Here is a 25,396-nt window from a genome sequence, read left to right as displayed (position 1 = left end):
GCTTTTGCAAAGTGCTGTGCCTTTGCCCAAACTGATATGAAACCGAGAAGACAAAGGAAAATGGGTAGCATGACATGCAGTTGACACGTGGGCTCAGCCTTGGCTGGTGGGAGATCAGGAAGGTAGGATCCAGACAGCTCATTGGATCCAATTAAGGAGAAGTATCTGATTATTCTTTTAATCAGTTCCTTGAGCCTTGTCATTTAATAATCATTGGGTTGAGTCTACCAAGGTATGATAAATGAAGGAATAATGTGCATTTGGTTCATTTGTACATACTTAGGCTTAGATGTGGCATATTATAGAATCTCAGACAATGCTCAGAATGATAGAGGAAATTGGGTGTTCATCTACATGGGATTCCCTATTACAGAGGCACTACTAGCTTCGACTAGAAGTTGTGCATTTAGTAACCCGATGCTAAGGAACACTTCCAGCAGAGATCCAGCAGGCATCCTCTTGCAATTGCTTTTTTTGTTAATCAGTTTAATGATTATTTGTATTGTTTTTGATGATGTTTTACCATTGTTCATTGCCCTGAGTTTTTATATGATGGTACAGAAATACTGTTACAGATGAATATAATAGGTAGGTAGAATGAGCTAGACACATGCCCTTATTGCGTAGGTATGTGCCAAGGTTAAATATGTTCTGCCTACTCAACTCTTCCTTCTGGCTCTCATGTTTTTATCTGCATAGTTTCCAGTCATGTGCCTCTCTATTTTGTTATAACAGATTGTGCTTAAATGTCACTGAGCTGGCTGCTGGTCTTGATGTAGAATAGAACTGTTCTCACAAAGCTGGAAGCAGTAGCACTGGACTCCTCATGCCGTTTGCTGTTTTATATGTTGCATGGTGTTCCTCACAACTTCCTCCAATTAGGAATTGCTATTTCTCATGGGCTTCAGAAATCTTAACATGTTTTGCACTACAGCCAGATGCTTTGTACTAACATCAGCCTGAACCAACATAGGGTGGAGTTTTAGTTCAAAACATTTGGAAGGCACCAGCTTGGCAAGTGCTAATAGTTACTAGTGGGACATAGCAGGGTAGGGTGGGATTGTTTATCGGGATTCCCAACATGGAGGTCACTGCTGGTAACCAAGAATGGGAGGTGGCAGGTGGCATGAAGGTGGAATGATTTGGCCACAGAAAAGGGAATATTAAGTTGGCTTTATTGCTGTGCCTGTACCACTAGCCACTACTGGTGAATGCTATGTGGAATACAGTATTTTACTCATAGTTTCTGCCTGCACAGTTCTTTCGACACACTAAATTCATCACACAAGAGCTGTGGTCACCCAAGGCTGCTTTTCTGTTTCAGGAATATTGCACCTCACAACACTCAAATCACACTTTTGTACCTTGAACACATTACTGATGAAAAGTAGTTGCAACAAATGTCATAGACACCCAGTGGATTTTAAGAGCTTTTCCTTTCATTAGCAGTTATGCTCAGTGACAATACGACTCTTCCACTCCATGGTACTTGTTTGTACAATTTTAAAAGATAAAAATAAACACTTTTGATGCTTTGTGCCACTTTCCTTTCCAAAATTTGGAAGTGCTCATATACGGTTGTTTTAAAAAGTAGTAAAACAGGACATTAACCTTCACACAGCAGCAATATTTTTATGTGGGCTTTTTGCTAATATTTTTTTTAATACATACTGTCTGTTCTACCTGCCATGACACTAATCCGTATTTTAAGAAGCAGTTGGGGTACATAGTAACAATACCTAACTAATGCCGCCATCTGTTCTGAGTGGAAGTGGTATATTATTTATTGCACTTATAATACAGTAGAGACTAAAATGAAGTCAGCACATTATTCTACTAATTGTGTATTTTGCCTAATTATACCTTTTTTATCATAATGTGACTAATATGAAAGCAAATAGCTTTCACTTTCTTTAGCTTTCTCTCCTTAAGTGCAAGACAATTGTTTGCATCCCACCAGCCTCCACTCAAAGCTGCTGCCTTCTCAATGGAATGCTCCCTATGTCGTCTCATAAACTACTAGATGCTGGAAATATGTTCCTACGGCAATTGTGTAAGTTTCTTTCTGAGAAATATATGTCACACCTGTGCACTTCAATTAAGTAATTGCCATTTTTAACGCAAAGGGAAGAATGCATCTCAGCACATTATCAGTGTATTATTTATTAGTTTATATTGGTGGGGGAGGGGGAAACCCACCATACATATAATGTCCCATACTCTCCAGCCTAGTCCTGCCAAACAGGTAAACCTCTTCTGTGTCAGTTTTGGACTGCAGGTGAAGTTTCCCATGACTTAAAGCAACTCATGCCAAGGAGAAGAGTTCTAGCCTTTTCCCTGACATGTCAATTTTCTATATGATTTTTTCCCCCTGATGAAGCATTCAGTTATATGTGTCCACCTGTAGCCTGAAGTGGTAAACCTTTAAAATAGATTTAGCTCATTGTCTGCCATTTGGGAGTACTGGGTGTCAGTCTGTCACCAAGCATCACAATGACCTGGTTCACACATCACTTTTAAACCATGCTTAAGATAAACTATACAGTGGTACCTCAGGTTACATTCACTTCAGGTTACATACGCTTCAAGTTACAGACTCCACTAACCCAGAAATAGTACCTCAGGTTAAGAACTTTGCTTCAGGATGAGAACAGAAATTGTGCAGCAGCGGCGCAGCGGCAGCAGGAGGCCCCATTAGCTAAAGTGGTGCTTCAGGTTAAGAACAGTTTCAAGTTAAGAACAGACCTCTGGAACAAATTAAGTTCTTAACCCGAGGTACCACTGTAGTTTATATGTAAAAGGATGTGCTGGCACACATGGCTGAAATGGAAAGTGTTTTGTTTATCCCCTGCTCCTGTCACATTGCCAGGAAACAGGCCATCAGCTGAGACAGCATTGCATCTGAATTTAGGCTTGTGGTTTGTTTCTCTCCAAACTATGAATGGTAACCAAGGTTTGTTCTTGGCTCAATGATTGTGGTTGGTTTGGAAACCTAAGGTTTAAACTTTAGAGTGAAGTGCAAATAGCTTTATCTTCATCAGTTTGCTCATGTTTGAAATATCACCTTCCTTGAACCAAGCTGGCAGGTCTAGATTACTCAATGTCTGGGTAATGTCAGGCAGAAAGGCACACAGACAACAACAGTTAATAAACTGGGGTGGGGGGGCAGAGAGTCATTACAGAGAGAACCCTTTCCACATATCTTTAGGAATAAACTGCACCGGGTGCCATAGTATCCTAAGCTTCAAGGGTGCCACATTTGAGTGAATTCAAAGGTAGGAGTTGAATGAACACAAAGCATTACTTAATACCTATCAGCTTCCCTTGTACGTATATTGAGTTTGGACCACTTTGAGTTCCAGCTTCCTTCTAGAGCCTCACTGGTACATAACTGATGGCATCAAAACGAGTGACATTAATGAGACTTCCAAAGGCATCCGGCTTATGTCCCATGTTTCAAATAAGCAGGCACAAGCAAGCATGGGGTGTCAAAAATTCTCACACATTTTGTGGAGTAGTTGTAAAATCTTTCAGTTGCATTTATCACCTAGCCTGGATTACTGATATGGCATTATGGGATTCCCAATGACATACATAATGGAAGTGTAATATACTTTCATCACTGCTGGTGTCCAGCACTATCAGGGCTGTGGATAATGGGGCAGCTTCCTACAACAAGAATGAAGATATCAATGCAGCATTTACTGAATAGTCTGGTGGCAGTACAATTGTCAGCTGCTCTGGAACTCTAGGAATCTATTACCATCTTTGCCTACCTTGTATACTCTATCTTTGCATTCTTTGAATTAAAAAGTCTATTAGTCATCCACACGCCTGAACCCTCTCTCTCTCTCTCTCTCTCTCTCTCTCTCTCTCTCTCTCTCTCTCTCAGTGGCTACTGACTGGTGTTTGCACAGCTGGAGCCATTGGCTAAAGAGAGAGTACCTCATCAAAACAAGGACAGGTGGCAGCGCCTCTAGACATAATGTACATTTAGAAAACATTACACCAGACACAAAATTAGAATGAGTTCTATGGAGTCGTTGATCAAAGCGATTGAAATGGTGGACATATCATTAGTCAGAAGTGCCTTTATAGTTAAAGCTATTTTGTAGAATAAGCAAAGCATAAAAAGCACAAGAACTATATGGAAATACAAGAAGATAGTACTGCAAACCAAGAAGAAAGCTATCGCCAAAAACCAGATGGGTTTTAGTTTAAAGTAGCTTTGTATATTGTGATTGAGTATTCATTTATTCTCACAGAGAGACTACAAGAACCAAACTAACTAAAAGTGGAAGAAAACCATGATATTCAGATGATAGGTATAACTTTTTAATACCGCACATTTATTCTCCAGATGTCTGCTCAGTAAGTGAAACCATACCTAAAATCAGCTTCTGGTGCTGTTTAGCACACATATTTTAAGAACCTACTTTAAATATGCAATATGCTGTCTTAACTTTGGATATGCTTTCTCAGTAATAAGATGCAGAGATTGCCAGCCTAGCAACTATGAAGAAAGCTTCATCTCATTGATTTGTATTATATAGAGTTCACTTAACAGCTGGATCTGAATCTTCAGAGCACTGTGTTAACCCATTGCCAACTTATTTGAACGTCACTTAAGAAAAATACAGAAGGAGTTTGATGTACTATCTATAAAATATGCATCACAATCTATCCAGTAAATGCGTAAGTACTTCTATGATGGGCTCAGAGACTGGCTAAGCTGAGGAAATATGACAAGACTGGGACTGAGCCCACCATCTTGTCTGACTTTAGGATGGCAGACTTTTAACAACTTTGAACTTTGGGGATGTTCCTGGATCCATCTTTGTCCCTGGTAGCTCAGGTAGCTTTAGTGCCTTTTACCAGCTATGGCTGTAACACCGACTATGATTGTTCCTGTACAGGGATAGTCTGGCCACAGTGATTCATGCATTGGTAACCTCAAAACCTGATCATTGCAATGTGCTCTGTGGGCTTATTCACACTTAATTTTCCTCCACTCTTTCCAGGTATGGTCAACACTTTAAAGCTTTGTGTCTTAATGTCCTCTTTTTTTCTCCCTCCAGAGGTTTCCCTGCAAAATTCTGGTTTTAAAAGCTCAATTGAGAAAATATCAAACAGCAGCACCCCTGATCTGATGTTTGCTCTGAGTGGTAAAGAGTGGGTTTCTGCAGGGAAAGTTCTGGTGCAGACATTTTTAAAACCCACGTGGACATAGAGCTTTTAAATATGGACTTGTACCTGGAAAGACCAGGATCACTGGTGGAGGAATGGGTGTGTGGAGGGAGCAGACCGCCCCCAGCACCACTATTCTGGTAGGGTGCATCGCAGCAGGGGGGGCAGACATGCACCATGCAACTCCCATGCGCCGGGTGCCATGCCCCCACAGATGGCGTGTCACGCCCCCAGAACACGCACCACGACCCTGGGGCTGGCGCAGCATGCCCTCGCAGGTGGCGTACCATGCCCCCGCCTGCTCTGTGCCCCCAGTAGCAGAGTATGCAGCTTCGCCACTGACCAGGACAAAACGTAAATGTGGATAAGCCCAATGTCAGGCTACCCTTGGACCTAGTTTGGAGGCTCCTGCTAGTGTAAAACTAGATTGTTGATGGGAACAGACTACTGCCAACACATAACTCAAGTGCTCAAAAGCTTACAGTGGCTGCCCATACACTAACTGAACATGTTAAAGGTCCTTTTACACAGCCCTTAACAACTCAGGTCCAGAATAATCTCAGGGAGCACCTGATATTCCTGCCCTATCACTGAGGTCCTGGGGTCTTTGGGAGCACTCACCAGGTCTTTGGGAGCCATGCATTCAGTATTGTGGGCCCAGTCTTATGGACTTCTCTTCCAGTTGAGGTCAGATAGGCCCCCTCATCGTTGAACTTCCAGCACCTACTGAAGACCTTTTTTAATTCCAGCAGGCTTTTTAATTCCACTTTTATTTTAGTTTAAATGCATTTTTATTTCTATTGTATTAAGTCTCCTGTAAACTGCTTTAATGTGACTGCATGATTAAGCAGTATACAAATTGTAGAAATATACAATAAAACAGGGGTGATCCCTGATAATACCATTTCAAGAGACTGGCACGATAATGGCATCAAACTATGACAGCTCAGGATGTAATGGAACAAATGTCAATGAGGAGAATATTTGATCTTGCACCTAGAATTCAGGTGCTCCAATCAACATGCAAATATTTGCTTATCACCTAAATGTGCAATGGAGTGAGGCGTGGTGCTGGCCTCCAAAGTCAGGAAAGATTTGATCAAAAAAGGCAAAGGAATAGATCTAAGTGTGGAGTGTTACTGATTTTTGGTGGTCTTAAGACTATAGAGAGGGAAGGAGAAAGAAGCAGCTTACACCACATATGATTCCTAAGCACAAATGCAAAATGTTTGTAGTTACACTGCCTTGTGCCTGCCAACTGTTACAACTGTTTGAAAATTATTTCAAACACAGTAACAGTCTCTTGTGTATGGACAGTAATTTATGCTCTGGCAGGTCTTGGAAACTGAGCAAGGTTTCAGATCTAAGTCATTTTCTCACCATTTTTTATAGAAACACCTAGCAGAAAAAGACCTCTCCTGGTATGCTTTTTGGTGACCTATGTTAATACAGTTCCCCCTCATTCCATATATATCTACAATCTTATTCCAAACTTCACTGAGAAACTGTCGCCTTGTTCCATATTCATTGTCACACGCTGTTGGAGATGGAGAGCTCTCCCCCCTCCTTTCTTTTTTCCCAGAGAGCTGAAGGTGCTATGATAGAAGCATCCTTGCCTGTGAAATCTCACAGTAGATTTTGCCGGTTGTTATTTTTTTAAAATCTTCTGCCATTCTTGCTTTGAAAAGTGCTCACAATGGTTTACAGTACTAAATCACACAAATACTCTTAACTGTAGGCACCTAAAAAGAACTCTGCCTTTCTTGAAAGTATCCACAATGGCTCAGGGCAATAAAATGCACACATATCCAAGTGCCCCTATAGGACAGGAGTAGCAGTTATCTGCAAAAGATGCTGGTTGTGTCTTTTTAGGAGAAGTAAACGCATTCAAATAATTTATTTTGTTTCATGTGGCTCGACGAGTTTTCCTCTGAAGGCCTTCCCCGTGCAGAAATTTGGGTCTTGCTGTGTCCTGACGAGAAAACACCTTTGTCGGGGGCGGGAAGGATCTCTGGAGCCGCCCTGGGAGCAAAGATAGTTCGAGTTTGGGTTGCGGCTGATGATTTCTGCTTCGCGATCGACCGCCACTTCCTTCACCTCAGCTCTGAGAAAATAAAAGTGATCCACTTTCCTGTATGGAATGGGAATTCGCTCCTCGGCCGGGCCAAGGAAAAAGACACACCCACACCCCAAGAGATCTGGCAGTCAGCAATTCTTAAGAGTCTCGATTTTCGTACTTTCCCGCGTTTTGGGGCGCACTTCACCCCGTGGGCGCCCATCAACATCCCCGCCTGCTCCCTCCGGAGACCAAAGGGAAGGCGGGAAACGGACACGCCCTCGCCCTCCTCCGCTTTTCTTCTCAGAGCGCCTCCCGGCTTGCAGGCCCGAGGAAGGGAGCAGGCTGGCAGCTCGCCTTTTCCCGCCCGCTGTGCATAACCGCCCAGGCTTCCTCTCTCTTCTCCCAATACAGAACTTTTCTCCCTCGTATCTCGCGGCAGCAGCCCCGGAGATCTCCCTCATTCAAGTGTGCGTGCTGAGGGGAAAGTGTGACATTTCTCTCTGAAGAGACAGCCCGCGTCCTCCGGGGGTGCGCGCGCGCTTGTGTATCGGCGGTGTCGCCCCGGGGGGAGCCTCGCCTTGCGCCTGGGCTTGCCATTTGTGCTGACACAAACCCACTCACGCGCCCGCCCGCCCGCCACCTCCATTGCCAGCGAGGGCGTTAATGATCAGGAGGAGGCGGAGGCGGTGGGAAGTCGGTGGCAGGAGGGCGAGCGGGGAAAGTGTCGTGACTAGGCAAGCGGGGAAGGGAGGTGGGTTTGTGGTGGGTCGAAAGATACGCCCCGCACCGGCACCGTCAGTCAGGAGACAGTAACGGGGGGAGAAAAATGGAGCTGGAGCAAGGTGCATAAACCAGAAAACACACGCCGAGGGAGGACAAGCTCCGTGCAAGGGCGCTGCTGGACAGTTGTAGGCAAACACATCTGGGCTTCTGCCAGTTGCCGGCTGGTGGTGAACGAGGATGGTCAGAGCGCGCGCAGGCAAGGAGACGGCGCTCAGGGGAGAGCGGAGTGGAAAGCGTGGGGAATGCAATGGATGGGGCGCCCTGTCGAGATGGGGCGCGCAGCAGGTGGCCAGTGCCCAGTCCGCGGGCGCCCGTTGCTGAAGCGGCTTGAAAGCGGGTAGCCGGTACACGGCGCTTTTGCACGGGGGTGGAGGCGGGAGGCGAGAGGACAATGCGCAACAGGGAGCAGGAGAGAGAACACGGAGCTTTTAATCCCCCCAAGTAGAGGCGAGGCGCTTCCCCGCAGGGGTGCGTGAGTGCGCGCGCCTTGCAGACTGGGCAGCAGGCGGCGGCGGGAGGGGGAGCATAACCACCGGCTGCGCCGGTGGGCACCACTGATCAAGGGGGGGGGGAGGATGATGGAGGACGAGCAAAGAGGGGCGAGCGAGCGCCTATTCTTAAAGGCGGCCGCGACGTGATAATCACGCTCCCAAGTGTCCGCTGATGGCAGCGAGGCTACAGCTGAGGCGGGCATGTATACGGCATCTTCAGGTGACAGTGCTGCCTGAGAGCCGCGCTAAATGGACTATCAATCCGGTTCGGTATCTGTAGGAAGGCGTGGAATTGGCATATTCTAGTGGAGGGGAGAGAATAGCGCCGGCTGGCCACGTTCGGGGTGTTTTGGTCCCGAGGAGAGGGCGCTGTGGGCAGCGGTCTGTCCGTGGGTAGTTTTCCTTCGGCGACCAGCTGTGGCCGCGGGCGCGTCACGCTTTGCCCGCTTTACCTGGCGCGCGGAGACGCCCCCTCCCCTCCCCTCCCCTCCCCTGCCCCTTCACCCACCTCCCCACCCACCCCTTGTGGAGCCTACAGAGCGCGGAGAAAGCGAGGCGGCTCCTCTCCTTGCCGGCACGCTTCTGCCCTCCTCCTCCTCCTCGTCCGACTGTCAGTCCGTCGGTCCGCGTCCCTCCCCTCCCTTCCCCAACCACTCCCCCCTTCTTCTCCGCTTCCCACCCACCCAACCAGCCACCTCCCCGGGTGAATTTCAGGGCTCCCGGGCTCCTTCTGTTTGTTTGTTGATCCTTCCTTTGGGGAGGGGGCTGAGAGTGGGAGAGGGGGGGAGAGAGGGCGGGGACTTTGGGCTTTGGAGACGGCGGCGCCTCGGCTCTTATTGCCACTGAGTTGCGCTTCTCCTCCTCAGGCTGTGAGAAGGAGCCGCCTGACCGCTTGGCACTTCTGCTGCCTTCCTCTCCTTCCACCGCTACCAGTGGTCTGGATTGCGGCGGCGGCGTCCCATCGCGTAGGGTGCCTTGGGGCTGCCAAGCCCGCAGCCCACCGCGCAAGTGGCCAGGTCAGTAGCCCTCGAGCGAGCGCTGGGAGGAGCAGGCGGCGCGCACCTCTCGGGTCTCTTCTCCTGGCGAGCGGATCTCCCTTCCAGGAAGGGATCGCTGACGAGGAAGACGCCTGCGCCCCTCCTCCTGTGACGGGCGCGCTATCCCGGGGTGAAGAGGGCAGGAGGGCGGGGAGGGAGAGGGCTGAAGCGGGCCACAAAAAGTCGCCTCTGTCCTCACCGCTGCTTTCCCTTCTTCCTCCGCGTAACAGACAGGCGCTCATCTCATCCCGGCGAACCCTTGGAGAGTTTTGCAACCACTTGGAGAAGACGGAGAGCTGCAAGGGGTGTTGTTACTTCCCCAACTCCCTTCCCCTTCTCACTGTTGGGACTTCCTCGGTAGTTTTTCCTCCGGTGCTTTTTTTTAAAAAAACAAATAAAGTCTGTTTGGAAATGGCAAAGGCAGTGACGCCTGGAAAGGGAACAAGTGTGGGGCGAGCCAGAGGAAGCCGGAGCTAAATGACAGGATGCAGGAGACTTGAGGAGATACACAACAAACAGAGAAGCGTCTCTTGTACTAACGGGACTCTTGCTGCTGCTGCTGCCGCCCGCGCTGCTGTGCCGACTGAGCCAGCTTTCTGATCTTTTTGCACCGGCCCTACTGGAGGATTTAAGATCTAAGAGGAATTGTGCGCTGAAGAGACCGGATATTTTATTCTCTTTCTTCAGTCTTTCTGTACTGAGAAAGGAAGATGGATTGGGGACTCTTCCTGCACTGTGTTGCCCTCACCATTACCCTTGGCAGGGCTTTGAAGAGTGGTAAGTGACTGACACGGAATCTCTTTCAAGTGAAGCCAGGTAGTTGCAAGCAGAGGGCCCCTTACCTGAGCTCCTGATATATAAAGCCAACTGTGAAACTAACTAATATAATGGATAAAAGGAAGCTGAACACAAAACACTGGGTATTTACCTTGAGTTTCACACAATCTTTGTTTGGCTACCCATCCTGAATGCTACCTAATGCAGGGCTTGTCTGATTCACAAGAATCAGAATAGCCAATTACTTTAATGTTTCATCCTTTGGCAATTGCACAAGATTCCACTTTAAAACCTGACAGACAGTGAATACTTAAAAGGCAGGGTTTTTATTGAGAGACAGGGGGGAAGTGAAAGTTTAGGGTCATATATTTGATTATCTTTTGTAGCTATGAGTCCCCACAGGTACCTATTTCCAAATCCTCATCCTCCTCATCCATCTATATTATGCATTAGGGCTCACAGGGCACTTATTGTCTCAAGCTAAGCAACCTAAGGTACTGTTCATACACAACAGTTATAAGAGAAATCCTATGGCACAGACTTCACATCTGGTTTTGAGGGAGCATTTAAGAGCTGCTTCAAATTGATGGAGGCTTCCTTCATTCAGCAAGGAAATGACACCCATACTAGCTCCCTAATCTATGCAGTTTTTAAGGATGCTTTGCCTGGAATGGTTGACATCTTACTTGCACACATGGAGGGGGGAGTTATTAGGAGTTTTTCCTTCCCAGAGCAATTTCTGAGCAATTATTATTAACTAATTACCAAATATTTATTTTTAGTCTGACTAGGATTTCAATCAAAGTAATTAAAAGAAGGTAACACTCTCCACTTAGAATGGTATATTCTTTTAATAAGGGACCACAGTAGGAGTGTTCTTTTACTGGAGGATGTAAATCACACCTTATGGTGGAAATCAGTCTTTTCTCAATATATTTTGAAGAGGTTGGCTAATTTAGCAAGAAACAAGTTCTTCCTCTGCTCCTTCATGACCAGGAGAAGGGAAGAAAAAAGTCTTTAAAGAAGTATTAGCATGTCAGTCCCTGAGAATCATGCCGGAGATCCTGTTTGGCCTAATCTTTTTGAAGAGTGTAGCTAACTAGACCTAATCTTTCAACCTGAAGTCTTCCTTTGCAAAGATAACAGGATCGCACTGTATTTCTGCATCGATTTGCAGGCAGTGTTGAATTAATGGAGATGAGTAAATAAGCAGGGATGAACTGGAGGCATAAAGTGGAGTGAGATGTATAGCGTGCCTTTTTGCTATTACGAGCAATATCATTCTCTTAAGTGCTGAGCCAACCATAGGAAGATCTGAGGGGAAGGAACTATGAAGCTGTCATTAAGTCTGAGCAGTTATAGGCATAATGTAATAGCCCTGTAGAGTCACCATGACCATCCATCTCTTCTGTAGCTTAGCAGACTCGTGGATGCCACATCTACCTCTGTCCAGGACTTGTGTCTGCTAAATTAATTCATTAACCTTATGTAGGTAGACTGGTCCAGAGTCATTAGAAACTGCTCCTCTTAATCAAGTGTGCGAGAGATTGCACAGAGCCAGAGAGTCTAGCAGCTCCCCACATTATCTTATTATACTATCACTTTCCCAGGAGTTACCGATTAAAGTGCTGTTGGTAGTGAGCCCACCTAAATGTCTCCTAGAGTGACTCTTGTCAAGTGACTTGCAGCAGCGCTGGTTTATTTCACTCGTTTAACAGATGCCAGATTCTGCCATGTTGTTTGCATAGAACTAGAGTGGACTTAATGAGGCGGGATCATTTTCCAAGTCAGCTTGCACGCGGCAAATCATGCAAGATTGTCTCTGAAACCACATGCAGGAGGCTTCCAGATAAATATCATTGGCTGTGGATTTTGAACTCATTGTTGCAACATCTTTTGTTCTCGGAAATGAGACACGCGATACAAACTGTCAAGGCAGAAATAAATAGTAGCTCATAACCAACTCTGAAATAGCAATTCGCTCAACAACAACAAAAACCCACAGCATGCATCTCATTCCCTTCTAATTTATAGCAAATGTTTCTTATAACGGCTGTAGTTTATGCATTTTTGATGTGCACTTTATCTTTCATTTCCATTTGATCTGGTTATCTATAATAAAATTCTGCACATTTGTAACTTCGTGTCGAGTACAAGGAATGCTATTTCCAGTTCACAAGAATTTTATTAGATACAGAAGTTTCATATGTCATTACTGTGAAAATGGGCTGCCAGTGTGTCGTTTGTTAATGCTTGTCTGATTATCTGATGTTAGTAGAAAATATTTCAGTAAAGTTTCAAAGTGCCAGTGCAAACCTGCACAGAACAATGGAACAAGTGGCCTTGGAGGTTAGATTACATTGCCTCTGTTTCATCTTTCAGTATTTATTTGTAAAGAACCCTAAGCATGGCTTTGGAGATGAGCAACCAGATTTTGCTCATGATATGGCTATTTGCACTTAGAGGGCTGGGGAACTTAACAGTTTTGTAATTAGAAATAAACTTCATTTTGTTTTTCCTTGCTTTCTGTTACACTGTTCTTATCTGGTCTCCAAGCAGTGGGTGGGGGGGACTTCCTTAAAGGAGTCAACTGAATCATTGCTGCTTCAACAAATTGTACTTTGTTCTTTGGTAGTCTGGACTTGAAGATCACAGATAGCTTCCAATTGCTTAGATTTAGGATCTGATAAAACCAAAAGGGGGTTGTTGTAAACAGGAAGGGGTCTTGGAAGACAAGTTCTGTTGTCAAATGACATAGAGCAGGCTTATTGTCAGAATGCTAAGTAAAAGAATCAGATAACATTGCTCTCTGAATCACGCTCAATTAAAACCTATTACTTAATGACACTATAGTTTCCAATAATAATTAAGAATTAACCATTCATTACTTATTAATTATTAGGTGTAAAAGCTGTTATAATCACAAAGACCTCTGTCTGGATGAAGAAGTTTTTAAAACACACACACACACACACACACACACACCCCTCCCCTGTTCTGTCTTTTGCAGGGGTGGTGATACAAAACCAGAGCTAATAACTGCAGAAAGCAGCTTTCTTTAAATCATAAACCAGAAAAAAATGTTCTTCAACCAGGGCTTGAACTATTGCAGGAAATATAGATGTTTTGTTTGATTGACCTGAACATGAAATGTGTTTTCTTAATCGCAGATAAATGTGGTGAAAATATAAGAATCGTGGAGCCTGGGTATCTCACCTCTCCTGGCTATCCAAACACTTATCATCCAAGCCAAAAATGCGAGTGGCTGATTCAAGCTCCTCAACCATACCAGAGAATTATGATCAACTTCAACCCTCACTTTGATTTGGAGGACAGAGAGTGCAAGTAAGTGAGATGGTCTGTGAAGGGAGCCATAGCACCATCTACTGGACAAAAAGCTCCACAGTTTCTTGTTGGGGGTGGGGAAGGGAGATGAAACAGCTGATGAGTGCAAAACTCTGCGCATAAAATGAATCCCTCTGAGGTTTGAATCCATACCAGATCATATGTTTGTGGTAAAGATATTAAAGCAAGTGCTTACTGCATGTCAGGCACTATATAAGATTGTTTTAGATATAATCTTGTAATCCTGCTGTGTCGTTTTTGTTGGAAACATGGATCCATTAGCAGTTATTTCCTCTGAAACTTTTCCCTAAGCCGCTCAGTGACTTGGAGGTTGTGGAACGCCTATGCAGGAACAGTAGGGGAGAAATAAGCATTCGCCTCTGCATTCATGATTGTGCCACTGCTTTAAATGTTCTGAAGTTGCTTAGAAACGCATTGATGCTTAAGGCAAAAGACGTGTGGTTATTTAGAATTTTGCAAGTTGCAGTTCAGTCAGTATTGTTTGATGGGAGAGGCTGTACATTCATGGGGCATTATAATGTATTTTAAGAGCCCGACAACTATACATGCTTTGTTTTGCTGTGCTAGTGCCATAATTGGGGATAGCATGTGTGTGGCATGGAGGGGAAATCATCAGTTTTCTTAACTAATATTAACAGAAGTTGTTTTTCATTTTGAGTTGGTGAGGCAGTGTGAAGAAAACGTACGGAAGTTAGACTGCTAGGTATTGTGTAGAACAGAAATGAGGAACCTGTGGTCCTCCAGATGTTGCTAAGACACTTCAACCCACTCCAACCCATTAGTGTGGTTGATAATCAGGCATGATGGGAACTGTAGTCCAGCAAGACCCCTATCCCCGATAAAGGGCTTTACCGTGATTAATTCTGATTATAACGGTGCAGGTTTTTCACAGAACTCCGTTTTCATGAGCATAAAAGTGGTTACACATTAAGTTCACGCCTTGGGTCAAAATATATTGTTTGAGAGAAAGGCATGAGATGGACCGCTTACTGTTTCCTGATGGTGAGTGGTTACTGCGGCCTGGCATGAACGCCATCTGAGCTGGGGACGATCTTATGGCCTTGCACGATCATTGTGGGACAACACTCCCTCCTCGGTTTGCACAGGTTGCTGGGGGCCTGCATTTTAACGGACCTATCACAGGCAAGCAAGGGCATGTGTTTTGTGTGGTGGAGCTGAATGAAGACTTCAGTCCCTAGTCTTTACTCAGCTCTGCTCACTGGATGTATAAAGAAGCCTCGCCCAGGCTCATCAGTCAGCTCAGTCGGAGCTGGATTCTCCACCCTCTCACCCTATGTAGCATATGGTCCTGCCTGAAGGTGAGCGGGCAAGTTCAGGTCCTGCATAAGACCTTGCTATGGAAATATTCGGTTGTCGTATTTGGGGCCAGGGAAGAATTTGCCTGCAGATAAATTGGGCCCGTCTGGTGTCACAACTTGTTGGGTTGGATCCTTAGTCTAGGGGGGCACGGGAGTTGAGAGCCCACCTCACCCCTACTTCAGGAAATTGAGGGTACCCCGTTAAAGGGGTCCAGGGGGAGATGCAGTCTGGATGCCCAGACAGTGTGTGATGGCCCATATATGGCCCACATCCACACACCCAATGACTGTCCTGGAGGGATCGTCCCTATTTGATGTACATTATAGGGGGATTCTTAACCTAGGATCAACCTTGCAAAATGATCAATCAGCAGTTGGGATGGATGATTCAGGGTACATACCCAATGCCCATGCCAAAGTCTACTTGCATTTGTTACCAATAAAGTTGTGGCCTGTTTGAACCCAATATGTTTGTCCTGTGTGTTTATTGTATCTTTCCATGCTTTGGGTCCTGCCAGCAGTGGGTTCCCTGCACCTGGGCCTATAAGTAGAGCTCTCTGAGGTAATAAGTTCTAATATAGAACACAACTTTCAGTGGAAGTATTTTGAAGCTCCTCATGTGAGGAGGACTGAACCATCTCAAGCTGTGAATCCTTCAGCCGAACCTTTGTAATGTTTAAACCAACTCTGTGACATATTCAGATTATAGTCCCAGTTTACAGATGGGAATGAAAAGTAATGACTTTTATGAGGCCTTCCCGTGACTTTGTGTCAGAATATGAGCTTGTATAAACTTGCTACATAGCCACACTGGCTTACTCACGGCGGGGGGAAAGGCTATTCTCTATTCACAGTCTTATAGAAGTAACAGGGGACTTGTAGCTCTCCAGATATTGTTGGACTACAACTCCCATCATCCCTACCCATTGGCCATGCTGACTGGGGCTGAAGGGTGTTGGATTCCAGCATTTGGAAGGCAAGATATTGCCCTGCCCTCTTTTAGAGCTTGGATGAACAACTCTGGATGCCACAGGTAATCCCCAAGTGGCTATGAGATTCCTTCTGGAAGAATTCCAGAAACCCCGTCTTTGAGAAACTGCTTGGACCATGCTTATTTCAAGGCTTCACTCTTACCCTATTTTCTTTCATGATTGCTACAACCCCACAGAGAACCTCTTGCATCAAATATGAATGTGAGGGTGCCTAAAGAGTTGCCCTTTCTCTTAGAGAAAAAGCTATAGCAATTTCTTCAAGTTTGTGTTTTGAGATGGGGAAAAAAATTAGAACAGGATCATTGTAACTATTTAATAATATTATTACAGTTCATCATTGCTTTCGGTTCATTTTTATTTTCATATAAGCAGAGAGAACTAATTACATGCCACAGAGATGTTAAAACCAAGGACACATTAACAAACGGTGCCAAAAAAGTGTCACCATCCTCTACATGCAACGACGACTCCTTCATATTGGAGCAGTAGCTTGTTGATCTTTTAGAAACGGGTTTGGATGACTAGCTCTAGAAACCAGTTTAACCATTGCTAGGTAGGGTGGATTAGAAACAGAAATAAATGAAGAGTGAGTTCCTACAAATGATGAGCAAACAATCCAAGGCCTTGGAAGAAAGAAGCATGAAGAGGATCGCTCTAGCTGTCCCTGCCAGTTCCTAGCTCTCGATCAAAATGTGTCCTTGTGTTGTAGAAAGAACTGATACCAAGATGGGCTTGTTGGAGACAGAGCAGATCTTGTTAACATAGTAGGGTGTGTAGTATGTTTGCTATGCCTCTCACCCCTGTTCATTTAATTGGGAGGCACAGAAAACTGCCAAGTCCCATCCACTCTACTAAGAAGTGTTGCTGCTAAGCATGTTTGGGAAAGTCCAGGTCAGTTAAGGAGACACCTACAAGGTTTCATTGTCTCTAGCAGATGCTCCCTACGCTTGTCTCCCTATACCTTCACAAGAAAAGTTTTCTTCAATTCTGAGTCGGGAGGAAATGAAAGGGAGGGCTGGGTGGTGGGGCAGTAAACCTCATGATGAGGCAGACCTCATCATTATGTGTCAGTTTTCCCAATTGGAGGGGTTCATATTCTGAACCCAAAATCCTGCCACCCATTCTGAAATTCACATAATATTTTTTTTTAGATGTTGTCTTTGTGAAGATACGATGGAACTGATTGTATGAACAGACTCTTAGAGGTGTTTGCATCTGAATATTATTCTCTTCTGAAGTTCAGAGAAGAAAATGGGAGATATTTTTATCCTTTAGTGCTTGCAAAATGCTTGTTCAAAGATAACTTACACACTAATATAGCATGATAATAATAAATGCAGTGGGGGTGGTGTATTATATTGCAACCATTAGGTCAGTCTGTGTAGAGCTGATATACCTAAAACCTCTATAACTTGTCATAGGTGAATTATGCCTCTGGGCAGAGTGTGTTTCTTCCTCTCAGCAGAGTATTTGTGCCTTTCAATCCAAGTCTCTGAAACCCGTCTAATTAATGTATCTTTCCCTCTCTAATTGGGCAGTTTCGTTGTCAGGCAAGGATGGGGGTAATTTTATGGGCAGAGTCTAGCTAGACAGAACAGTTTAAATTGACCTTTTGTTGAATGACTTAAATGCCTCCTGTGTTATTTGTGCTCTCTTTTAAATTCAGATCTTTGACTTCCACACTATGACCATTAACTCTGAGTGAGGAGATTTGTGTCAAACCCTTTAGGACCATATTTTTCAGGAAAAGTTATTTCTTTATAGGAAACTTTTGAAACTGTATTAGGTCTCAAAGTCCCTTACTCTCTTGAGAAATTCATATTCCTTTCACCAAATCTTGGGTAAGGCAATAGATTAATGTACCAATCAGTCTGTCATGGGATTTTTAGTGTTAAGCAAACTTTTATTTCCTAACTCTAGATTTTCAGTTTATTGTCACAGCTGCAAGTGTGTAATAGTTCAGTCCATTCAATCACTGTTTTAGGTTTTTTAAAATGCATTGCTGTAAATGAATATTTATCTGCAGGGAGAAAGAGGTAACAAGTTAATACTTCTGAGAGAGGAAATCTGACAGAAATACAAATGTATTGGAGGAAATTAATGTATTGCTGGGATTCAATTGCCTCTGCCATTCATGTTTTACCTCTACTGAAGAGTTATAAGGACACTGTATGAAAGCCCTTAGTGGTGGCAGTTGATATGGATACACACTGCTTCTGATGAGATTGCAAGAGTAGATCTACAGATTACCTTTGCAAAAAAATAAAAAATATGGGGGGGGGCATCACTGTTCCTACAATTGCAGTGCTGCCTCCAGGAAGGCACTACTACATCTCTCTCATATGGCTACTGGCAAAATGTATACAAATTCACAGGGAGAACCTCTGGTTTGGAGGCCTCATTAGGTCTACCAGGTCTCCCCAGTTGGGTTGTGAGGCCATTTTGGGCAAACTATGACCCCTGCCCTGCACCTGATGTTATATGTGGGGCAGGTAAACAATTGGTTCAGCCGAAAGCAGGGTTTTGATCCTGCTTGCAGAGGCATGAGGCATTGATGACAATCTGTTAATAAATAAATAAGCATAATTAAGGGCTTTCTCCCTTACGGATGTCTTTCTGTTCTCCTGCATAAGCATTTTGAGGCAAACATTGGTCTGAGGTTCATCTCACAGCATGGAGTTCCATGTAAAGATTTATGGAGGAAAGCAATACAAGTTTTGAGTGGAAAAGTTTTTGCTAGGAAAAGAGGCTTTAGTTAAGACAAAGTCTTAAGTCCTTACTTAAGACAAAGGTCTTACGTCCTCCTAGGTTACACATCAATTCTCACTTACCTGGGAGTGAGTTCCATTCAACTCCACAACACTTATTTCTGAATAGGCATGTACAGGAATGAACCATTAGACCACCAGAACTATTCCAACCTAAAAACAAAGGGCATGAAGGTGGTGAATAAAAATTGCCCCAATATTTTATAATTACTATGTCACATATGATCACGAGCGTCTTATTTACTGTTTTAGATGTAGTTACATTTGAGGATTAATAAATGTTACTATGAGAAATCCATTTCTTTCCTTAACTATTGAATATATTCCACAGGGAGGATGAGTTCAATGACCTCATGATATTATGCATCATATAATTCTCGTGGTGAAAGTTTCTTTGAGCAAGGGGGTCATCTTTCATCATTTGTAGGAACAAAGCTATAATCGTAATTAATTAAGCATACTATTAAAAACGAGGACAGAATAACCCAAGAAATACTCTGTAATCAATAGAGTGTGTGGAACAACATACTCAAAGCCTAAAAATCCTAAGTGTAACATATTATAATCAAGGTTTTTTAAAAAAAATGATAATGTAATTCTGTACCGCTTTGAACAATAGCTGGAATTACATGTCTGCTTTTAAGTGGAACGAGTCCAAAATTTGGGATCTTTTTGCAGCAGATGAATGTGATGTGCCTAGTGATTACTGTATGTAATTGCAAACATATTTATTATTAATAGTCTATGTTGGTGAACAGAATATAGTTAAAAATGAATGGAGGAAAAGATAAAACATGAGCTTATTACCTCCCTTCCCTCCCACATTTGTTGACAGTTTAAAATGCTTTCAGGGTGAAACACTACATACTCTACCATTTGTTTGTGCTAATGTCCTGCTGCGTACATGTAGTTATCCTGAATCTTGTAAAACTTTATATCTGGATAATAAACAAGAATGCCACTGATTCACAGTGCTTTGAATTTATGGAACTTTTCCGGTTTCCCAGCAATGCAAACTATCAGCATGATAATTTATAATGGTTTGTGACAAATGCCGCTGAGCAAAGAGGTGTGTGGTTACATTCAGATCAGATGTCATCAGCTAGGGAGCAATAAAAATTTCACAGACACTAGGTTAAAAACATTAAGAAAATGAATGTGAAGTTTCAGAAGACAACGTTTTGGAAAGGTGGACGGGGTGAATGGAGAAAGCCAAATAGCGGTATCCTTCCTAACAAATTATTGACTCTTATTTCCAGAGTTAACAGCATTTTTTTTTTACAGGAGTTGCAAAGGCATAATGTCACCGAAGTTTTCATTACTCTAGTTTCAGTGGCCATAATTTAGATATGCAGAGAGCAATATCATCCTTGTTTGACAATTACTGAGTGTGCATGTTCTGTTGTCAGATCATTTCAAACAGAAAATTCACTTGGATTTGGAAACATTGAAAGTGTAGAAAGAAGGGCTTGATAGTTAATTGTTCTTCAAATTGGTTTTAACAGGGATTAGTTACATGGCTGAGATTAGAGCTGTACAAGGATTGTTATCAATTACAGTTCTTTAGTAGGGGAGAAAGCTATTACAAAATATGTTTGTTTACATAGAAGTAGATGGATTAAAAATCAAAAACAGATGCTACAGTTCTAACTATTAACAGGAAATCCACTCAGCGTATTTACCATCCTGCAGAAATATGGATAACATAATTCTGTTGTAAACCAGTATCCATAAAAGTCTGAATCCCATCAAGTAAGGAATTGGCTCTGGTCCTGGTATAGGTTTTTGAAAGCAGAAAGTTGTGTTGTACATTAGTAATTTCACTATCTTGTTAAACCCTCCAACATGATTCAGATGAAGATAGGGACATTTCGCATCCCCCCCTCCACCAACTGAACCTCCTCAACCCCCCCCCCCATTTTTTGCCCCCCACCCCCGAGCATTTCTACCACCACTACATCAGTAGCACACAAGCTCTACACCAGGCATAGGCAAACTCCGGCCCTCCAGATGTCTGGGACTACAATTCCCATCACCCCTAGCTAACAGGACCAGTGGTCAGGGATGATGGGAATTGTAGTCCCAAACATCTGGAGGGCCGGAGTTTGCCTATGCCTGTAGTCTACGCCATCTAAGAAAAACCCTTAATCCCGGTTTTATTTTATACTTTTGTAGATTTACAAAAAGAAAAAACATACATCAATAAGTCAATTTTAGAAAGTTGGAAGATTAGACATGGATACACAAAGCTTTTTAAAAATAAAATAAATAAATAAATCAAGACTTCTTGCACTCATCTCCACGCCCCCTTTCTTCCTACCCAGGGCAGCGCCGCCCTCTGCCTGCACCTCAGAACCAGTGTGTCACGCAAGGTTGGGCCTTGGTGGCAGCAGGAACCTCTCCTCCTTCTCACCTGCTCTTTGAGCTTCCAAAGGGAAGAGGCCAGCAGCAGTGGCCCTGGAGAGGCAATAGGATGTCCCCTCACAGCTGCCGCTTCAGCCACTGCCATCGCTCAGGACAAGTGCTGGCTCATCCAAGCTCAGTGGCAGTGGTGCTGGTGCGGAAATGCAGACATTCCCGGATCAAATCAGAAGCCAGGATGGCTTTCATAATTCCAGGAAAATAGGAACACTTGGAGGGTACGGCGTATGCGCCAATTAAAGGCCAGATCCCTTGCCAAACTGCTATTGAAGAATAAGGGTTAAGAGGATCCATGTAGAGTTCGGCATATGGTGACAGGTATAGGTGAGCCAGGACACTCTTAGTAGTGTTGTTCCCAAAGTTCCCCTTATGTTCACTAAGACCTTTGGTGTGGCATCACTTTCCTTTTGTTTTTTTTTTTGTTTTTTTATAAAATTTTTTTATTGCGTTTCTTTCCATAGGTGAACACATTTGTTTAAACAGCAATATACAAGAAACATTTTCTATATATATAAAGAAAAACAGAGAAAAAAGAAAAAATCATTATAAAATTTTTTCGACATCTTTTTGGACCTCCTCACATCCTCTCAGCATTGCATTCATCATTCTAACCAATTCAGCAATTTATTATCTTATTTCCCAACTTATTATACCTTTGTATTTATTATGTTACCAATTTCAAAAATTTGTAATTTAGTTTTAACACTCTTAATAAACATAATATTTTGTTTCTAATTTGTCTCATTTTTTTTTCCATCAATACTTACTTTATCATTTACTTAAAATAAATTGCAGAAGCATAACGTATCTTAATCGTGCGCAATCTTAACATTCAAACAACTTATAATGTTTTTGCAAATAGTCCTTAAATTTTTTCCAGTCCTCCTCCATTGTTTCTTCGCTCAGATCTCGAATTCTGCCAGTCATTTCTGCCAACTCCATGTAGTCCATCAGCTGCGTCTGCCAGTCCTCCAGTGTGGGTAAATCTGGTGTCTTCCAGAACTTTGCGATAAGAATCCTAGCTGCAGTGGTTGCATACATAAACAAGGTTCTATCCTTCTTTGGCACCTTCCGGTCCACCATGCCCAGAAGAAAGGCCTCTGGTTTCTTAGAAAAGGTATATCTGAATACCTTTTTCAGCTCATTATGTATCATTTCCCAAAAGGCCTTTACTTTCGGGCAGGTCCACCAGAGGTGAAAGAATGTCCCTTCTGCCTCCTTACATTTCCAACACTTATTATCAGAAAGATGGTATATTTTAGCCAACTTGACTGGGGTCATGTACCACCGGTATACCATTTTCATAATGTTCTCTTTCAAGGCACTACATGCCGTGAATTTCATACCGGTGTTCCATAACCTTTCCCAGTCCTCAGACATAATGTTGTGTCCTACATCCTGTGCCCATTTTATCATAGCAGATTTAACTGTCTCATCCTGTGTGTTCCATTTAAGCAGCAAGTCATACATCCTCGAAAGTACCTTAGTCTTTGGTTCTAGTAACTCCGTCTCCAGTTTCAATTTCTCCAACTGGAAACCCACTTTTTTGTCCATTTTGAATACCTCTTGAATTTGAGCATAATGTAACCAATCTCGCACCTTACCTTTTAATTTGTCCTGGCTTTGGAGCTTCCAGTTATCTCCAACTCTTTCAATCAGTTCCCAATATTTTGGCCAATAGGCCTCCATATTGGGCTTTTTTTTAGAAATCTTGGCTTCCACAGGTGATAACCACCTCGGGGTCTTGCTTTCTAATAAGTCCTTGTACTTCATCCAGACGGCAAAAATTGATTTTCTGACAATATGGTTTTTGAACAATTTATGAACCTTCGCCTTGTCATACCACAAGTATGCATGCCAACCATACACATTATCAAACCCTTCCAGATCTAGGACATCGGTGTTTTCCAACAGGAACCAATCCTTCAACCAGCAGAAGGCTGCAGCTTCATAGTACAACCTTAGGTCCGGCAGGGCAAACCCCCCTCTTTCTTTTGAGTCGGTTAGTATTTTAAATTTTATTCGGGGCTTTTTGCCCTGCCAGACAAACTTAGAAATATCCTTCTGCCATTTTCCAAAGCATTCCATTCTGTCCACGACCTGAAGGGTCTGAAATAAGAATAGCATTTTAGGCAAAACACACATCTTTATAGCTGCGATTCGGCCTGACAAGGTAAGTTTCAATCTTGACCAAATATCCAAGTCTTTTTTAATTTCCAACCAACATTTTTCATAGTTATCTTTAAAAAGGTTTAAATTTTTAGTGGACAAGTATACCCCCAGGTATTTCACTTTTTTAACCACACTTAGCTCTGTCTCTTTCTGATACCCCTCTATCTCTGTAGGTGTCAGATTTTTAACCAAAACCTTAGTTTTTTGTTTGTTTAACTTAAATCCCGCCACCCGACCAAACTCCAAAATAAGTTCCAAAACTCTTTTTGTGCTAGATACTGGCTCCTGTACTGTCAAGACTAGGTCATCTGCAAAGGCTTTCAGTTTGTATTGTTTCGCTCCGACCTCTATACCTTGCACCAGCTGGTCCTCCCTAATCATATTCAGCAATACCTCCAGAACAGAAATAAATAGCAGAGGGGATAAAGGGCACCCCTGTCGTGTCCCTTTTTCAATTAGAAGTTCATCCGACACCACATTGTTCACTATCAACTTGGCTTTTTGCTCTGAATAAATTGCTTCTAGTCCATTTTCAAACCCCCGTCCCACTCCCATCCCCTTCAAGTTTTTCTTCATAAACATCCAAGAAATGTTGTCAAATGCTTTCTCCGCATCAATAAAGATTAAAGCAGCCCTTGTGTTTCTAATTCGCAACAGCTCCAATATGTCAATAATATTCCTGGTATTATCAGACATGTGTCTACCAGGGAGAAAGCCTGCTTGGTCCTTGTGAATTACTTCATTTAATACGTTTTTAAGTCTACTTGCTAAAATGTCTGCAAATAATTTGTAATCCACATTCAGGAGTGAGATGGGACGGTAGTTCTTAAGCTGAGTCTTTTCCTTCTCTGGCTTGGGAATCAATGTGATGAATGCTTCTTTCCACGTTTCCGGTGCCCTTCTCCCCTCCATAATCTGGTTACAAACCTCCAACAACGGTTGTGTCAAACAATCCTTCAGAGTCTTATAATATTTGGAGGTGAGACCATCTGGGCCTGGAGATTTGCCAAGTTGCATATTTTGGATGGCACCTTCAATTTCCTGTTGAGTTATTTTACTGTTGAGCATTGATCTTTTATCTTGACTTATTTTGGATAGTCCATTTGTCCTCAAGAATTGGTCTATTTCCGATTCTTTCTGAGGCCCCTGTGCATAAAGTTCTTTGAAATATCTGTGGAAGCACTTTCTTATTTCTTCTGGTTTCTGAACTATTTTTCCTTGAATCTCCAAGTTTGTAACCGTGTTTAGCTTTTGTCTTTTTTTCAATTGCCAAGCTAACAACTTTCCACATTTATTTGCTGATTCAAACGATCTCTGCTTCATTTGTTTGATTTTCCACTCAATCTCTTGATTAATCAATTTCGAATATTGTGCTTGATGGAATTTGATCTCTCTTAGCACCTCTTTTGACTTCGGATTAGTTCTCAGCTTTTTCTCTCCTTCACTTATTTTCTCTAGAATTTTTTCCTTTTTTCCATTCCAAAATTTTCTCTTTATTGTATTCTGTTGTATCAGAAACCCTCTCATTACAGCTTTGCTTGCATCCCAGATTATTCTTTTCTCCACCGTAGTATTCAAATTTATTTCAAAGTAGTCCTTTAGCGTTTTTTGGGCCTTCTTAACGATCTCTTGATCTCTTAGCAAGGTGTCATTCATTCTCCATCTGAAGGATCCAGTTGGGAAAAGTCTCAATTCCATTTTTAAGGCATTATGGTCGGAGCAGGTTTTTGGGCAGATTTCCACTTTTCTCGTTTTCGGGGCCAGTCCTCTAGATATCCAAATTTGGTCGATTCGTGTCCATGACAAGTGGGCCTCAGAAAAGAAGGTTCCTTCTTTACCCAAGGGGTTCCTTGTCCTCCAAATGTCAATCAAGTCCATATTGTCTGTCATTTCAAAAAAGGTTTTAGGGAGTCTGCCGTCTGTTGTTAAATTTTGATTTTGGGATTTGTCCATATTTGTAGACACCACCCCATTCATATCTCCCATCACGATAATATTAGAATAGTCCAGATAGTCCATCATTG

General features: G+C 43.1%; 1 protein-coding gene across 3 annotated transcripts in view; it reads left to right on the top strand.

The window, feature by feature from the left end:
• Window positions 1-9,552: 9,552 nt before the first annotated feature.
• The window catches only part of NRP1 (neuropilin 1), a 136,024-nt gene continuing 120,180 nt past the window's right edge, over window positions 9,553-25,396 (top strand). For 2 of the 3 annotated variants that reach the window (XM_081163543.1, XM_081163542.1), the window contains exons 1-2: window positions 9,554-10,334; window positions 13,505-13,679. In XM_081163543.1, coding sequence (XP_081019669.1) covers window positions 10,268-10,334; window positions 13,505-13,679 — 242 coding nt within the window. In that variant the 5' untranslated portion in view covers window positions 9,554-10,267. Of the gene's footprint in view, window positions 10,335-13,504; window positions 13,680-25,396 lie in introns of all 3 variants that reach the window. The other variant, XM_081163544.1, reaches the window with a different exon arrangement.

Source organism: Podarcis bocagei, assembly GCF_964188305.1.
Source record: "Podarcis bocagei genome assembly, chromosome: 12".
Taxonomy (NCBI): Eukaryota; Metazoa; Chordata; class Lepidosauria; order Squamata; family Lacertidae; genus Podarcis; species Podarcis bocagei.
This window is presented reverse-complemented; position numbering and strand designations above follow the sequence as displayed.